The following is an 18,214-nucleotide window of genomic DNA, read 5'->3' as shown; positions in this document are numbered from 1 at the left end:
TCAGTAGTATCGTATAGGTCGTTTTGGAGTTTTGGTTCTTATGGATCTTTTTGTTTCTAAGTGTCAGATGTGAGTTGTAAGATCGCCCTTAAGCACCCTGTCTGCATCCACATCTTAGAAGTAGGGTTGATAATAGTAATAAATACAATAAGAGTTTTTTTTAAGAAAAAAATAGGCTCTACAACATAGATTTCTTCCTAGAATATTATGTTTTTATCTTATCTATGTTCTTCTCTACCAGATGGTCAACACTAGGAGCAACCTCGGAAGTAGTGGCAACTGCACAGAAACCCCGTCTCCACCACCACCTCCGGTGACTATGGAGCAGCTTATTGTTATGAAAACCCAGATCTTGTAAGGGATGGTCCAAGCAATAACCAATATGTAACAGACTACTCAGAATTAGGCGCCACCACAGCCCCACTAGCACAACCAATCCAAGTTGGGGGAATTCATGAGGACTAGGTCACCCACGTTCTTCCACACCACTGAGCAGCACGGTCATGAGTGGCACTGAAAACCTACCATGATTATAACTTGATGTTTTGGTTAGTCGGATCAACTGTGATGGTGTGAATTATAATTAAGGATGGTCAATCATAGTGGTGGAAACTATGATTGAATGTTCAACCTTAGTGGATGAAACTTTGGGTTGAGGTGTTAGTTGGTTGGTTAAGTCAAGATGGATGAAATTTTGAGGTGGTTTGTTATTCGGTTAATTACTATTGCTTTTCAAATATTTTTTTACTTAAATGCTAATTTATGCAAGAGAGCCATATTAGTCATATTCTTGTTAAAACCTTTATATGTATACTATTTCCTTCGTAACTTGTTGAGTACGACAAGTGATCACTCTTGCTATCACCAAATACTCAGTTGGAGAAGGTATCGAGGAGTACGCTGAAGGTGAATCATTCTAAGGTGCTTTTCACGTCGACGATTTCTGTGGAAGAGTCATAAAATATTAGAGTCTCGTAGTTCGTTTAGTTCCGTTGTAGAGTTTAATTAGTTCTTCAACCCTTGAATGTTATTTTTTAAGACGGTTTATTCGATTAAGTTTAGATATTGTAATAATTATCATTAATAAAGTTATTATATATTGAGATTAATTTCTAAACTCAGCATATAGATAAAATTAATTTGTTTCTGGAACTAGTCTCGAAGGTACTACTCCAAACATAGCCGAAGGCTTCACCCAAGCCAATCGTGAGAGTGCCCGGGAATCAGTGGTCAGACGGGAGCAAATGATGTCGCGGCAGCGGTCGCGGCCAGCGCGCGGTGCACACAGAAAGGATCGAATGGCGTTTCCGGTTCCAGCACGGAGAGCCTTTCACCTTGTTCGTTGCGAGGTTATAGGTGTGCACAGGATGCAGCACTGAGCCATGCATCAATGGCTGGATAGCCCGGTTGGTCGAGCAGTGAGAGCAAGCGACGTAGATGGACAGACGGGTACAAGTCAACTCGGAGTTGATCGAGTTCAAAATGATGTGCTGCGAGAGGTCACCTCTACAAGCTTGCTATTCCATGCTACAGTTGTCACGAGTCAGGGCTTTTAATTGATGGGAACATTTATTGCGAAGCCTAGTGACAATCTTGTTACTCTGATCGGGACGAGGATTCGCCGCATGCATGCATGGGCGAACAGTACTGCAGCTTGCGGGCCATCGGATCAAGATTCGATGATCTAGTAGTATATCAGAGCACTGTGCGAACAGCAGGATGCAAATCGATCTCGTGCATCCTAGTTGTGAATTATATTCGTGGTGGAAGCTGGGCGATGGTGTCCAAGGCTTCTCCGGACTAGAGCGGCCGGCCGGCCGGCCAAGCATAGGAATGCGGCATGCATGGCATGGTGCGAAGCAGGATCAGAAGAGACAAGCCGCGGGCATGCAATGCGAAGCTCTCGAGTCTCGATCGCCCATGGCCCCCACAGCTAGCTCGCACGCCGTGAGCTAGGGGTGGCGCCCAGCTAGCTCCGTGCGCCACGCTTCGGCAACAAGTTCCCCGGGTCTAGGGCATGCCGCATGCTGCAGCAGTGCGCGTGGTCCCCGTCGTTTGTTCTTTCAATCATTGATGATGATTCTCTGCCCGGCCGCTGGCTGCGCCGAGGGCCCCGGTCGTCCTAATCACGCGCGCAAGTGGCCGTGCTGGTCCACACCGGGATCCATCGATCACGCTCGCGCGGAACGCTCTTTGGCCTCGACCGGCGTACGTGCCTGCCTACGTATTCATAGGCTGGTCCATCGTGCTATACAGACGGTACGCCCCGCCGCCCCGTGTAACTTGTAGTAATGCGCTGGTGACTTCCCGTCGCCGACCCGTTCGTCGGTACGTCCTGAGGTTGGAAGGGATGAGAACGACCGTGGAGATAGCCCGCGTCTATTCTCTACCTATACAAGCATAGTGAAGAAAGTGACCACGTGAAACTAAGACTGTCGTTCAAGAAGTAGTTTATTGTTGGCATTTTCGAATATGGATGGTTATTGTAGTGGCGGAGCTTCATTGTGGCTAAAGGAGCCATGGCCCCTTCTTCTACAAAGTTTTTAAGGAATAAACTAAAAAACTCTTAAGAAAGGATCTAATTTTACCATTTGCACACAAAGAAAAATACAAATCGTAGCATGTTTTCTATAGCTAGCTCCCCCTGTTTTACTCTTCATGCTCCACCGCTCGCTATTATCACGGGGCAAGATGCGTACATGAGCTAACCCCTCGTGGCCTGGGCTCATCGTAGCGTGCCTCTCATCTTGTCCTTTTCACATCCTCCTTCGTCTCCTTAGCGAGCACATCATTGTTCCCTTTCATTGAACCCTTGTTGCCATAACCATTAATTGCACCCACTTCCGCACTCTATAAGTTACCATTCCATCGCCACTTTAACCCCATCCCTCATCTCAGCTATACAGCCCAAAACTAACATGTAGGGCTTGTCGCTAGCCACCCTTTTGACCCGCCACCACAAATCCCAATCTGCACTGCCTACTTTGTTTGAGATAAGGTCGACATGATTGGAAATTTGGGATACCCTAAAGCAGATGCTCCCTCCATGAACAAAAATTGTCTTTTTGGATATTGACAGATTCACGGACACACTATTTTGATCACTAATTTCTAATTTAAAATATATAAAAAATATAGCTAAGTTATAATATTATGAAGCAAAGTTTTCAAAACAAATCTAGATATGCCATTTTCAATGTTCAACCGTGTATTTTTAAAAATATAGATGGTTAAAGTTTAGATGTGTCAACTGCACGTAACATAAAATGATACTCTTTTGTGACGGGAGGGAATATCTCGCTGGTGTTTTGAGGTTGTATGAGTTGAGGTGTTGTGGTGGGCCACAACTTGAGACATTTATATACTTATTATCTTATTCAGAGATCAATTCTCTTTCTTAGACCGAATTTCTTTTTTCTTTTTTAACCTCAACCTTGTGCGAGTCTAGCTGTAACAGGTCTAGGATCCCAGTTATCAAGACTCAATCCCTCCACTTAAGCCAACTGTAAGTGCATGTACCACGGTTGAGATACTTGTTGTCTATAATATGATGTAATCTAGAGACAGCTAAAAAACCACTCATACAACCCATTGAGTACTTCAGACTTGTAATAAATGCATCACAAGAGACATTCTGTCTTGTTTTGTATGCCACAAACTACCTCTATTCTCAAATAAATACTCCCTCTGATTGTAAATATAGGTCGTTTTAGCTTCCTCAACTATTCTTTAAATATAAGTCATTCTCAAACTTCTATGCACTTTTTTCTCTTTTATTTTATTCTTGCCCTTGTTTAATAAATAATATCACTCTCACAAATGAATGAGTTATCTTTTCCAATGCAGAATAAATAAGGAGCAACAAGGTAATTTAATCTATTTTCTTAATCCTTGTGCATAAGTCTAAAACGACCTACATTTGCAATCGGAGGGAGTAGTATCCTAGAATACGTGCAATCAAATTTTAGAAACTTTGACCACTAATATACACGAATTTATTAGGATCTGACATATGAAAATGATAGTAGTGAATTAATTTATTATGAAAAATATTTTAACATGATCTAATTTTTATCAACATTTACGAAGAGTTGGTTATCAAAAATAATGGTTAAACATGTTTGTTGAAGACTGTATCGATATTCTAAACGACAAGTAAAAAAGAACGGAGGTGGTAGACTGTAATCTTGCTCAAGGGATAACATTCTTCTCTCTTCATTAACATCTCTCCACGTCAATAAAAACCCTACTCACCCCTGTCAATAAAAATCCTACTCACCCCTGTATATGTCAATCCTTATAGACCCGGCTAAGTCTAAGGAATTTTTATACCTCTAACTCGTCACTATGAGTGGGAGCTTGGTCCATGATCCCCCACCCCTGTTCTTAAACTCACCCCTGTTCTTTTACCATGTTGGAGTCCTGGGTATACCTTTGATTGCCGCAGTTGCTCGTTAGTTGTTCTTCTCGTACAAAGTTAGCATATTTCCATTGTATATGGAGTTAAAAAAGCAAGCAAAAGGACAGGGTCTTATCCCAAAAAGAAGAGTCAACATGCTAGAGCTACTACAAGCATTAAAATCGGGGACTACACATTTCTCAACTGAACCTAAACTTTCTCTTTTGAGGTAGCAAGGCACGCAGTGCCCGATGAGTAAAATGACTAGGTGAAGGCTCTTCAATTCGTAGGCTGGCACGTACAGCAGCAGTAACGCCGGTCCAGACTCTCGAGGTGTCATCGAAAGGCGTCACCCCCCAATTACCGCAAATAGAAGAAAGACCCAGCGTCCCAGCCAACGGCACCACCTCAGCGCTATCCAATGGCCCCTCACCATGCATATAAAGCGAAGGAAGTCGGGGAGGTAGGAAGCATGCACACACACAACTTTTGAGGCTCGTATAGACTATAGGCCGCTGGACCATGCATGCAGCAGTTGGGAGATGGATCAGCCACGAACTTGGACCGGCCGTAGTGTACGCCACCGTGAAAGATCAGCAATGCGTACATGAGAGGCTGAGATGCTGTGATAGATCATGTGAGGTGTGATCAGGGGATCAAGCTGCACGCAATATTCGATTCTCCTGGCAATGGAGTACTGATTACAAGCGCGGTTGCAACCGTCGAGTCAGCCAGGCTCCGGCATGCACCGGTACGTATGATGCATCACCACCCGGTACTGTGAAATATTCCCCCTTGACCGGAATAGTGGCGATTATTAGTAAACTGGTGTATGGTCTCTGGCAAACTCGCGATGGAATTTCCTTTTGTTCAATAGGCCGGCCGGCACTTGGGCGCAGCCGGTGGTCCAGCGGTTAGTGGCAAGGTAATCCCCAAAAGCAATTTGGTCAGCAAGTGATGGACGTCGAAGCTGACGTGTGGGACTACAACCACGTAACGACAAGATGTGGATATAAAAGCAGTAAAGCACTGCGATCGAGCAAAGCAACACCGATGTGCGCAACAAGATCACCAACGGCCGCCGTAGGTGGTAGCTTGGTGAGCAGCCAGCGAATGGTGCCCGTCGATGACAACAACAAGAGACATATGATCGGTGGCCCGACGATCTTTCTCTCTGGATTCTTTTGACGGGGAACTTCTCCGGATTATTATCCAGAGGATGTCTCCATTCCGAATCATCTGAAAATTCTTAGCTTGAGGGGTACTGAGGGCTTGGCCGATTGGCAGAGCTGCCCGTTCTGGCTAGCTCACCTAGTTCTTAACTGCAAGTAGAGTTTCTGACAAAACCTCAAATAAAAAAAATGTAAGCTTAATGGATAAAGTTTTCTCATTGAACCGAACAGAAAACACACATATATCATTACTATAGAACATGCTATAAGTAGCGTCATATCAGTGTTGATTGTGCAAAAGTCATGACTGAAGATGTATCAGTGCCGGTTGTTAAATCTCCGCGCGCGAACAATGACTGAGGCGCTAAGAACTGACAATGATAGTTTATTTTCAATGCTGGTTCCAAATACGACTGACACAGATGTGTTTGGACTCGAAATTTCTATGGAATAGAATTTTGGATCGCAGCGTCCGCTCAGCTCGGTCACGGCTGGGCTTGGCCTTATCCTCTCGGTCTCTCACCTCGCATCCTCACTCACGAGTCCTTATCTCTCCCCACCTTATCTCTTCCTCTCTCTCCCTCACTCACTCCTGCCTCGCCGCTGCTGCAAGGCTCCCACGCTTGCCTCACGAGCGGGACGCCGGTAAGCTGGAGCACCTCCCCAGCCAGCCGAAGAGCATGAGCGTGTCCCAGTTCTCCGGCTACGTCACCATTGATGAGCGACATGGGAGGGCACTCTTCTACTGGTTCTTCGAGGCACATGCGCTGCTAGAGGAGAAGCCCCTCCTCCTCTGGCTCAATGGAGGTCATTGTTGATGCTTATTTGGTTGTACTGGCTTTATCAATTAAAAGTTTGTTAAAACATTAATTTTTTTCAATGGGAAAGTTAGGGTCTGTTTGTTTCAGACTGCTTCTGGCTTTTGTGTCTGTCAGAAGCCCAGAAGCCAAAAGCCCAAACAAACGGGTTTGCTGAAAAGTGGTTTCTGAATAAGCCAGAAGCATGCTTTTGAGGATATGAACTAGAAGCTGATAAGCTAGCTGAGAGTAGCTTTTTTGAGAAAGTAGTATGCTGAGAAGCCAAAAAATTATTGTAAAATTCAACAGCTAAAATCCAAAAGCAGCTTTTCAGAAAAGCCAAAAGTATAGCTTTTCAGGTAAACCAGAAGCAGAAGCTCAAACAAACAGGTCCTTAGTGAGTTTTTACTCCTATGAAAAAAAACATTGAGCTATTGAGTACTTGAGTGTATCGCTGCTTCTATGTGTTCTTGGTTACTTGCTCTGTGAAATAATTTTTGGTTGCTGCTTCAGTTGTTGTGCAGTAATGATCTACCAGTTTGGTTACTAGTACCTCTATTCTTACTTGTGTGTTTGTGCATGGATCATGTTGCAGGCGCAGCATGAGCGTGCGGGCAACTGCTTCCTGCATGTAGATTCTTCTTCTTGTTCGACGAGCAGGGAAGAAGGGGGCACTGGAGATGCATTCGAGGGGGTTGGGCCCGATCCGGAGATATAGTCATTCAATTCTTGTGTTGATGTGTTCTGATGCATGAGATAGAGTACTCAAATGTTCAAAGTAATATGAAATTGATTTGTTCTTGTGTTGTGTTCTTGAGTTGATTCGTTCGTATGGATGAGATGAGAAGATTTGAGTCTGAGATAAGTCGATTTGATTGTGAGATGTGTTTGTATGGATGGGATGAGTCAATTTAAGCATGAGGCGATGGCGGCGGCGGTAGGAGCGGCAGCCGAGCCGACTCGTTTACTTTTTTTGGCTTGGGAACCTTGTTCAGTGCCGGTTGAGGGCATGAACCGACACCGAAAAGAACTTCCAATGCCGGCTCCAAACCTCACACTGACACTAGCTGAGTATCAATACCAAGTAAAAAGTGACAGTTGAAAAATCGGCACTGAAACTATTTTTCAACCGGCACTCTTAGGCCTTTTTGCAGTAGTATATACACACTTATTTTCTCTAGGTATAGAATTCTCCCCGAAACTCACAGGACAATTGTGTGTTCTAAACATTGCATAAGCAGGCATGTTTGGTTTGCAACTAAGGTTGCCAAGGCATGTCAGCCATAACACCTCTAACTTTTGGCAAACAAAAAATAGCCCACAAATAGACTTGCCTAACTGAATTTTGTCCAACTCTATATGCCCGACATGTTTTGCACCAGTTAGAAAGAAGTTTGGCACGATTAAACTATTGCTATATGAACCATACACTTGTCCAATATGGTCGAATAGGCATAAGAAAAACTATGGCAAACTGTAACGAAGTTTGTTATCCAACCAACACATGCCCGTACACGGCTTGTTTCGGATGGAAGGCGATCCTTCCCAATCCATGGGGATGAACAGAGGAATTAGTTCATTTCCTCCTCCAATCCATGGGGATGAACTTGAATATGTACCATTGAAATGTTTACTCCCCTCTCGTATGAAATGAAAGGCTCTCTGCCAGTCGATTCAGTGTATGTACAATTTAGTACTAGCTAGTACGTACGTACCATGCTCCCCAAAATCTTGCGGTGAATCAGGGGCCTACGGTGGTGAACTGGTGGTCATTACCCTTAAAAGAAACGAAAAAGAAAAGGAAAGTCCGTTGATTTGATCATTTAAGAACTGTGTTCTAAAGACTTGCCAAGAACAGCATTCTGCCTCTCCCCTGACAAAGAAGGGACGATTAATATAAAGAACGAGAAAAGATAAAGCCATCGCCATCATCATCTCAATCATTCACGTTCGCCGCGACGGGACGGACGACCAGTACGTGCAGCCAGCCCGCCGTACGGGGTGCACGCAAGCTAGCCAGCGCGATGGCAGGATCGAGCCGCAGGGGTGAAAAAAGGCGTGGCGTCAGCCGCACGTCAGGTCCACCGGCCGTGCCTCTGCCCGCTGGCCCACGCGCGCAGCATACAAGGATCACTGCAGCAGCAGCAGCAGCAGCAGAACAGGCGCAGCTGCGGTGCGGAGCTAGCGGCGTGGTGGTGAGGTCACGCGGCAGGCAGGTCGGCCGGGGCGTCGGGCTTGGAGCCTTGGGCAGTGCGTGGGCACGTACCACGCGATCCGTCGGACGTGACGACGTACGTGGGTGGGCGGGCGGACGCAGGGATCCAGGCCGCGGGAATGCGGGATATTCTCTTCGTCCCCACGCCACGAGCCTTTCTCGCCGAGGAATGCGTGACGGGAAGGCTTCGATGGGATCGGGCAGGCGTCGTCCCGCGTCCCCGGCCTGCGCACCCCACTCCGCCATGCAATGGCATGCGTCGCGCTGGCTCGCGCTCCGCGCGCGAACAACCTGGCAAAACGGATGGAGCAACACGGTGGATGCAGTGCAGGACCAAATCTCGTTCTTGATGTCTTGCAGCTGTAGTTATACTCTACGATACCTAAAAGTTGAAGGGGACCGCTCCGTGATTTCCGGGTCCCAAACCCTGGAATCACTACTAGAAATCCCCAATTCCCCTACACTAAAATCATTCCCTAGCAGTGTTAGGGTGAACGTAGGGAAACATTTTACCCCTACGCTGCCGTGGAAGGAAGGTAGGGAAAGAAAGTCGTTCCCTACACTACTTTGTATTTCGTAGGGAAACTTTGGAGCAGAACGCCATGTAGAAGCCAGCATGGCAACTACCCCTACGCTGAACACAAAAATGTAGGGAAAGCAAATTTTCTTTTAGCACCGCGCGCCAGCGCCACATCGAGAGCGGGCTCCTGAAACCAGCCGCGGTCACCTAGCATCTGGTCCCTCCCAATCTCCTCTCGGTCCCTCCTAAAATTTTCCTCTCTAAACCCACCAGCTGCCTCCTCCCTCCCAATCCAGCCCAAATCAACCACGACCTCCCCCCCTAAATGTTGCGCTCCTCCCTCCCAATCCTGTCTTCTCCCTCATATGCCGCCTCATCTGTCCCAAATCTTGCTTCTTCCATCCTAAATCGAGCTTGGGAGAAGAGGAGCTGCAGATCCAGACAAGAAATCTACCAAGTGTGGGAGAGGAGGAGCTGCCTTTAGACCTGGCGCGCGGCCACGGCCAAGCCACGGTCAAGCCCGTGGTGCTGCCAAGTCCCCACTCCTCCCTGTTGTTGCAAAGCCAACACTTGATTCTGCACTGCCAAATCTCTGCACAAAGAGGATTTGTGCGGCTGCCAGGTCCTTGTTCCCAACTGGCCAACACACACACTCTCTCTCTCTCACTCTCTCACTCTCTCTCTCTCTCTCTCTCTCTCTCTCTCTCTCTGACTTGTTCTAATTGTGTGTTTATTTCCTTATCTTGGTAAATGCTTGTTCTTGTTTATAATTCAGATAAGTTGCTCCTTCAGCTGGTGAAGACTAAAGAATAAAAAGCTGTACAGAGAAGGGTATCTGTTGTTGGCAAATCTGAAGGAAGGATTTTCAGATTATCTTGTTGTGACTGTGCTCAGAACTAGATAGTGCAAGTATGTTACTGATGTCTTCTTCCTACGTGATTACATATATTTGCATGCCATGTAGTTATTTTATTGCGTGCTGTTTTGCAATGTTGTGGATCCCATCAGGTGTGGTTTATTTTATTACTTGGGATTTGTATAATCACTTTGTTTATTAGAAGAGCTTGATTGCTTAGTAGCATAAGGGTTTTTAAAATGCTATGTAAACAGTAGTAGCTTTGTTTATTTGTGCTGCATACCTGAAGTAGATATTTTTTATATTAACATATAAAATTCTTTATTTCAGTTTGCAACTTAAAACATGTCAGTAGAAGATCGAAACTGGATGTATAGTGGTTGGAAAGATAATGGTTGTCATTCTCAAGAGTGGGTTCGCAATACAGATGCATTTTTGGATCGTGCCTTTCATAGTGTTCCTAAATCTGATAAATTTGGAGTAGTGTGTCCATGTTCAGTTTGTCGCAATAGAATTAGACGGAAGAAAGCTACAATGGGCATGCATTTATGTCAAAGAGGATTTATGCCTGGGTATACTAGATGGACTGAACATGGAGAGCGTCCTACTGTCACAGCACCAGATACTTATAATACCACTGACCACTTAGATGAAATGTTGGGTGACTTTGCCGATGCAATGCATACTGATATCATAGAGGATGAACCAACAACAGATGCAAAGGCATTTTATGATATGTTGTCTGCTTCACAAGAGCCACTACACAATTTTACTCAGGTTTCTCGTCTAACAACAGTCACACGTTTAATGGGCATCAAATCACAGAACAATCTGTCCGCAGAATGCATAGATAGTTTACTTAAGTTATTTGGTGATATTTTGCCAGAGGGCCACAAATTGCCGTCAAATTTGTACGAGTGCAAGTGTCTCTTAAGTGGTCTGAAGATGCCATATATTAAGATAGATGTATGCATAAACAATTGCATGATATACTACAAAGCGGATGAACACAAAGAGGAATGTGACATCTGTAATGAAAGTCGTTATGTTGCTGTTGAAGAGCAATGTTCAAGCCGAAAACGAAAACCAATACCCCGTAAAGTTTTGCGCTACCTCCCATTTATACCAAGGTTGCAACGGTTGTACATGCATCCAGAAACTGCAAAGCACATGCGGTATCACAAAGAGAGTACACGTGATAATCCAAGATTTATGGTTCACCCTTCTGATGCCCAAGCATGGAAAGACTTTGGTAGGGACTTTCCTGATTTTGCAATGGATGCTAGGAATGTCCGTATCGCTATAGCTACCGATGGCTTCAATCCATTTGGCTTTGGTGCATCACAATATTCTTGTTGGCCAGTATTTGTCATACCTTTAAACTTACCCCCAACTCTTTGCATGAAGGATGAGAATATCTTTATTAGCTTAGTTATCCCTGGACCAAAACATCCTGGTAAGAATCTGAATGTGTTTATGCGGCCCTTAGTTGACGAGTTCAAACAAGCATGGGAAGGAGTAGTAACTTATGATAGTTCATTGAAACGAAATTTCAATCTGAGGGTGAGCTACCATACTTCAATCCATGATTGCCCAGCATTAGGGATGTTCTCTGGATGGTCAACCCATGGTGCAATGCCTTGTCCAGATTGCATGGCAGATGTGGATACTACTTGGCTGCCCAATGGGCACAAGTACAGCTGGTTTGATTGTCATCGACGATTTCTGCCTGCTGACCACCCGTTTAGGACTCAAAAGAATGCATTTAAGAGGGGGACCATAGTGCATGACATACCTCCACGTCGATTAACAGGAGAAGAGGTGCTAGCATACATGAACGATGTCAAAGCAAAGTCTTTTGAGGGATATGGTACAACACACAATTGGACTCACATTCCAATATGGTGGGAGTTGCCTTATTTCCCTAAGCTTTTGCGTCCACATAACATTGATGTTATGCATACTGAAAAAAATGTAGCTGAAGCTATTTGGAATACATGTCTTGACATAAGTGATAAAACAAAGGACAATGCCAAGGCTCGCCTAGACCAAGCTTTGATATGCAATAGAAGATACCTCAACCTAGTAGAAAAGCCTAACAATAGGTGGGAGAAGCCCAGAGCACCATTTTGCTTGACAAGAGCCCAAAAAAAGGAAGTGATGCATTGGTTTAAGGAGGTCAAATTTCCAGATGGGTATGTAGCAAATCTAAGACGAGGGGTTAGCATGGAACAACTGAAGATACATGGCCTTAAGAGTCATGATTACCATATTTTCTTGGAGCGACTACTTCCTGTAATGATGCGGGGTTTTGTCAATAATGATGTGTGGGAGGCATTAGCTGAGCTAAGTTACTTCTTTAGAATCCTTTGTGCAAAAGAGATTGATTCTGTTCAGATGCAACAATTAGAAGAAAATATACCTATCATAATTTGCAAGTTGGAGAAAATATTCCCACCGGGTTTCTTCAATCCAATGGAGCACCTAATGATACATCTCCCGTATCAAGTAAGGGTTGGAGGACCGGTGAAATATACATGGATGTATAAAATTGAAAGGTACATACACTAAATAATCTTTGATGTCTATGTTAGCTATTGGAAGCTTCAAACTAATATCCATCTTCATGTAGGTGCCTAAAAAAAATTAGACAAAAAGTGAAGAACAAGGCACGTGTGGAGGGCTGCATAGTAGAGGCACATCTTGTAGAGGAGATTTCTGGCTTAACATCTTTATACTTACCTAATCTCATAGCTAGCTCTCGGAACCGTCCGCATCGTTATGCTCAAGATGGTAATGCAAGTGGGAGTGACCTTAGCTTGTTCCAAGTGCTCACGTGGATGTGGCTTCAGGGTCAAGTCATATGATATTTTTGAAGTTAATGGGTACAGATTTCGGTCCGAGAAGTATGAAAAATCCAGAGGCAATCTAACTACAATTAATACCGGGGTGCTTGCTGTTGGCACTGATGATGCCACAAACAAGGATCTTGAGTACTATGGCACTATCAAAGACATAATTGAGCTAAAGTTTGATGGTGATAACGAATTTAGCCTAGTTTTGTTTGATTGCCATTGGTTTCACCCTACTGATGGAGTGCGTCATTTAGAAAGATTTGGTCTAGTTGAGGTTGCACATGCATCATGTAATCCAGCAAATGAACCTTTTGTGCTTGCTAGCCAAGTAACACAAGTATATTATCTTCCATATGCATGTACTGCACATACAAGTCTTAATGCATGGTGGGTTGCATACAAGGTAAGGCCCTTAGGAAGCTTGCCCATTACTTCAATGGATGATCATAACAGCGAAGATTCACCATGTGAGGATGCCTTCCAAGAAGATGGGTTGTACGGTCAATTTATTGTAGACATGGGTCTAGGTCTTGATAACATCAGAAGTACTTGTTCAGATGAGGTTACTGACCCATTTGAACTATCAGTGATAAACAATCCACAAAACGTTGTGAGTGGAGACCATGGTATAATTAGCGAAGATGGAGAAAGTGGATTTGATATGGAATCTTATCCTGATATGAACAATGAGCACTACCAAGAGGATATTGATGATTTTTAAGCTAGTATATATAGTACTGCTGCAATATTAACTAGGTACTGCAATCATTATTTAAACTTAAATTCATTTAGAAATAAATCATTATTCTTTTTTATGCACATTACTTTGTTATGTTGTTTATACGTGCTACTTATGCATAATCTTTGCAAACTTGCAGGATGACACTTTCACAAAATAGAAGAAGACATAATGGAACATCCATCACTTATAGCAACAGAAATAGCACAGGTACAAGTGAGAACAGGGTTGCATCAAATGAGGATGCAGACGAAGTAGAACAAGCAGCAGAAATTTACATCCGTGGCTCATCAGAGCTTCCACCTATTATTCCCAATGTGGCAGATCGTCCACTAATTAGCCCTGAAGGAAAAACGTGAGTTTTAAATGTTTTGTGAAGGTTCTTTTACTTAGCACTCATTTGATTTGTTCAACTTACTTCCCTCTTTTGCTTTTTAAGGCATTGGGTAGAACGTCCGAAATTAAGCAAGGGAAGGAAGCCAGCAAGTGTCTTGACATGTCTATTGAAGACCCATCATCCTGGTTTAGTTAAATATAGAGGCGAAGATGCGGTGGCAACAACATGGAGGCAATACAAATCATGTCAGGACACAAATGGGCGATCCCATGCTGATATGATTGAAGGAGCCTTTTGGGTAACATAAATATGTTCCACTATTTTTGCTATCAGTTTGAACTGCTGCAGTTAAGATTAATTTTTCACTGATTTGGATAGTATTTCTAGAGTAATTTGTCACTGATTTAAGTATAGACATAAACTACTATATGCGAGTACTATTGATTTAAGTATAGACATAAACTACATAGATCAGCAACCTATCTGGTGTACTATAGATGCTTGGATTGCTATGGCTGACGAGTGGTCCAATCAAGATTGGATTCAAAAGTCTATTACAAACCGTGCCAATCGCTATAGCACTACATTCAAACCTCACAAAGGAGGATCTAACTCCATTGCGACGATATGTCAAAAACTGGTGAGTTATTAAACTTTGCTTCTTCCTGTAACGCACCCCTATTGACTATTATTTGCATTTAAAGTGGTGTCTTATTTCATCCAGTCTGAGAAGGAAGGGCGAGAAGTATCACAAATTGAGGCATGGGTCTATACACATCGTGGGCTAAATCCTCAAGATCCTAGCTCATTGAACACGGAACAGGCTACTGCATGCCTAGTAATCTTTTTGTTATCTTAATATTCAGTGGGGATTAATCATTGTACTTATTTTGCTGTATTTCTTACCCATATTTTGATATCTAACAGGAGAGGTATAAAACAAAGGCTATTGAGTTAAATGGTCTAGAATTTGATTGGTTGCACTCTCCAGTGGATGCAAGAGCCCTTTATCAGTGCTCCTGTGGTAGGCCGCATGGGAAATGGGCTACATTCAATGGGATGGTTGATGATAGCGAGATCCTAGCTGAGGCAAAGAGTGATCGTGTATCCTCAAGAGCTTCCAAGCGTCAACGTCAAGAAGAAGAAGAGCGTGAAAAACGACGGTTGTCCGATGATGCTCGTGTTGCAAAGAAAGATGCCCATGTTGCAAAGGAAGATGCTCGTCTTGCAAAGGAGTATGCTCAGACCATTTTAGAATGGGGTAGAGGAGTGCACAACCAATATAATAGCTTGCAAAGTTTTATGCAGGTATGATTGTAATATGTCAACCTTTTTGTTTGATTTATTCATAGAGATTTCTTATTTAAACTCCTGTGTCATTTCTTGTGGTTCCAGAAAATGGCTGAGCATACTGGAATGCCTTCAAGTGCAGTTCCACCTGTATTGCCTCTGCCACCACTTCCTCCTACTTATGGAGTTTCAGCCTCTCAAAACCTGTCTCCTGAAAATGTAAGTATTTCATCTTTGGTTTCTGCCATCATATATTTTCTGCCCTTACAATTGAATGGATGGTATGAAGTTTATATTTCATCTTTGAGAAGAGTACTGAGCTACAGGCACTCATGCATTAGTGACATATTGTGTTTGCTGTAAAATTTAACCATGCACTTCATTCTCTGCTTTAAGTGCTCATGTCTGCTAGATGCATATCACCAGTATCATTTTCCTGAGTCACTGCTAGTCAGTGTCCTTGCATGAGAAGTATTCCCTTCCAGTTTGTAAAAATGCAGTATTTCAATTAGAGTTTAAAGGTGCAGAGTTTTTTTTTCCACTTCTGTGGGGTCAGGATGTAACTAGGAACTACTAGATTGTTTGAACATTTGGCTTTAATTGAGCATGTGTCGAATAAACATTTGGCTCTTTTTTTTTGGTGCAGCCTCATACTGTTGGCTCAGCTATTGGAGTAGAGAACCAGGATGACATTTTTCATAGGGTTGCCCATGGAATGTTTGGAGGCTATGTTAACACATCTGGTGAGGCGGGAGGAAACTACTCTCCAAGTTTGGATGATCATCTTAGCCTGTTTTGATGAGAGCTCTGTCGAGAGTTGCAAGCTTACTGCAAGTGGTGAAGGATATATTTCTTTTGTAATTGGATAACTTGTGTGCTATATTTTGGTGTCACAAATTCTACAAACTTTTGTGCGCATAACTATGTGACTTGCTAATTGGAGGGTCCTTTGCAACATTATTGTATCAGTAATATTTCCTCTGTGATTTGTATTATGACTTGGGTCTAACTTGCATCTAATATGATTCTGGAATTTTTGTGATATTTAAATGCTTTGTATATTTAATCTATTGATCTGGTGTTACTATAATTAAGATACGTAGGGAATGATCTTTTGTGCATGCTCTCTAAAGAAAATATAAATAAGATTTCCCTACACAAGCAGGCAAGCAAAATAAAACGTAGGGAAACCAACTTTCCAAATAGGATAGGCTAGCCAAGTCAGCGTCGTTCCCTGCCCAAATCAACAGTAGGGAAACAGCTGGTTTCCCTACGCTTCTTGGTAGGAAGCGTAAGGCAATTTGCCTTTCCCGACCTTTTTTCCCCTGCGAATAGTTCCCTACGAAAAACTGTAGGGGAACTCTTTCCCTACACTTTTCATGTCTTCCCCTAGTAAAACAAGCTGTAGGGGAATTTGGGTTTTCTAGTAGTGAATGGCGCCTGCGGCTCGTATGGCCCATGCTTAGTACTCCAACGTTCTTGAAGCTAGCTCAGGATCAAGCTCAAGAGTCCCACCATTGATAGAGGGATACTGTGAGAAAAAAACGCCAAGATTTTAGTGAGTAACGCCGATGAAGGTTCTAAATCACTCCCACTTTGTTTCAAGCTGCCTAAGGCGGTGGTGACTCTTCTGCTCACGTCAACCATTTCTTTCGGTTGTACATCTCTTAATAGGATCAAACTACGATCTCGTAGGATCAAATTTTAAGTTGTGTAGGGATATTTACGAAACTTCTAGGCCTCTAATTCGTGTTTTGGTAATTAATGATATTATGTTTTTTATGGATTAACATGTTTGAATGAGTTATAAAATGTTAGTCACAGAGATGTTGTGCAGCTAGAAGATGCATGAGTGAAAAACACAAAAATAGTTAGTTAAGGCAAAGGTATAATTGTAGGGTATTTTATTTTGCCGGTCAAAGAAGATTAGAGAAGAGAAATTGACCAGATTAATATGATAAGCGTCATACTATTAAGAGAGGTTGATGTGCGTTTACTTGAGATATCTATAGTGCTACAATTGCTCAAACTTGCATTTCATATTGAGTGGGAATTTAGTTTGAGAGAAACCAAGGAAAATCAGTCTGTTCGAGTTTCATGTGTGGCGGACAGACCGCCGGCATGACCGGTTTGACCGTCAAACGAACAGAGTGGTTTGCACCCTCTGGTCTGGCTGGTGGTTTGACCGCTAGCATAGCCGGTCTGACCGCCCTGGGAACAGAGAGTTTTTGACACTCTGTTCCATGCTCGCAGTCTGACCGTGAGGGGTCACGATCTGATCGCCAGACGTGTGTCAGTGTCATCATCATGCCTTTTATAGCTGTTGTAATTACGGCGGTCCAACCACCGATTGAGTTGCGATCTGACCATGCAATGTGCAGAGGTGTCAAATCAACAGTAATGGTCATATTCTTGAGGGTGGACTGTAAATAAGAGCTTTGCTGGTTCAATGAACCTCTCTAACATTTCATTACAACCATTTTGAGCTCTTGCCTTCCTCATCTCTCTCTCTTGGCTTAGTAATTACATTTTTCAGAGTGTGAGAGCATCTAGTGTATAACTTTGAAGAGTTTGAGTATTGAGGCACTAGTGATCGTTCAAGCAAGCGTCATCGACTTGTTACTTTTGGAGGTTGCCGCCTCCTAGAAGGTTTGGAGGTTGTTGCGTTGTTGAGCTCTTGAAAGAAGATTGTGAAGGAGCCACGACAGTGATTATGAGAGGTTTTGAGCACGTCTTGCCGAAGAGGTAAAGTGCTCATCTAGTGAAATCAAGGTATTGAGTAGTTCTTATTCTATTCCGGCTTAAGATGAAGTTGGTCAGTGTGAGCCATTTCTCTTATAAGAATTGGACACTTGATAGAGAAGCGGTTAGAAACTTGAACTCACCTCAATGTAGATTAGGGATGATCAGCAAATCACTGATACCATGGAAAAAATTTCTTGTGTCATCCTTGAGTAACTTACTTTGAGCAAATTTACTTTATGCAATTTATCTTTTTAGAATATAAATTATTGCATGTCACCCTAGGATTGCA

At 43.2% G+C, this 18,214-nt stretch overlaps 2 protein-coding genes across 5 annotated transcripts; both read left to right on the top strand.

Moving 5' to 3' along the window:
- The first annotated feature begins 9,263 nt into the window (after positions 1 to 9,263).
- Positions 9,264 to 16,606, top strand: LOC133908371 (uncharacterized). Of its 4 annotated transcripts, none has more exons than XM_062350364.1 (8): positions 9,264 to 9,725; positions 9,896 to 10,012; positions 13,693 to 13,908; positions 13,993 to 14,530; positions 14,615 to 14,728; positions 14,818 to 15,198; positions 15,286 to 15,399; positions 15,827 to 16,606. In XM_062350364.1, exons 4-8 carry the CDS (start codon positions 14,402 to 14,404, stop codon positions 15,977 to 15,979), a joined length of 891 nt encoding a protein of 296 aa, XP_062206348.1. In that variant the 5' UTR covers positions 9,264 to 9,725; positions 9,896 to 10,012; positions 13,693 to 13,908; positions 13,993 to 14,401; the 3' UTR covers positions 15,980 to 16,606. The 4 variants fall into 4 exon arrangements, with proteins under 4 accessions (XP_062206348.1, XP_062206347.1, XP_062206349.1 ...); XM_062350363.1 differs by having other exon boundaries at positions 9,879 to 10,012; XM_062350365.1 differs by lacking the exons at positions 9,264 to 9,725; positions 9,896 to 10,012 and adding an exon at positions 12,798 to 13,570.
- Positions 10,102 to 13,535, top strand: LOC133905337 (uncharacterized). Its single transcript, XM_062347110.1, has 3 exons — positions 10,102 to 12,517; positions 12,592 to 12,780; positions 12,851 to 13,535. Exons 1-3 carry the CDS (start codon positions 10,305 to 10,307, stop codon positions 13,533 to 13,535), a joined length of 3,087 nt encoding a protein of 1,028 aa, XP_062203094.1. The 5' UTR covers positions 10,102 to 10,304.
- Positions 16,607 to 18,214: the final 1,608 nt, after the last annotated feature.

The sequence above is a fragment of the Phragmites australis genome, chromosome 2, assembly GCF_958298935.1.
Source record: "Phragmites australis chromosome 2, lpPhrAust1.1, whole genome shotgun sequence".
NCBI classification, from domain to species: domain Eukaryota; kingdom Viridiplantae; phylum Streptophyta; class Magnoliopsida; order Poales; family Poaceae; genus Phragmites; species Phragmites australis.
Note: the sequence above shows the minus strand (reverse complement) of the source record. Positions and strands in the feature narration are given on the sequence as shown.

Coding starts and splice junctions, on each gene's coding strand:
- LOC133905337 (XM_062347110.1), top strand. CDS start 10,305: ATGTCAGTAGAAGATCGAAACTGGATGTATAGTGGTTGGAAAGATAAT. Junction 12,518..12,591: donor TGGATGTATAAAATTGAAAG/GTACATACACTA, acceptor ATCTTCATGTAG/GTGCCTAAAAAAAATTAGAC. Junction 12,781..12,850: donor AGTGGGAGTGACCTTAGCTT/GTTCCAAGTGCT, acceptor TAATGGGTACAG/ATTTCGGTCCGAGAAGTATG.
- LOC133908371 (XM_062350364.1), top strand. CDS start 14,402: ATGGCTGACGAGTGGTCCAATCAAGATTGGATTCAAAAGTCTATTACA. Junction 14,531..14,614: donor CGACGATATGTCAAAAACTG/GTGAGTTATTAA, acceptor TATTTCATCCAG/TCTGAGAAGGAAGGGCGAGA. Junction 15,199..15,285: donor GCTTGCAAAGTTTTATGCAG/GTATGATTGTAA, acceptor TTGTGGTTCCAG/AAAATGGCTGAGCATACTGG.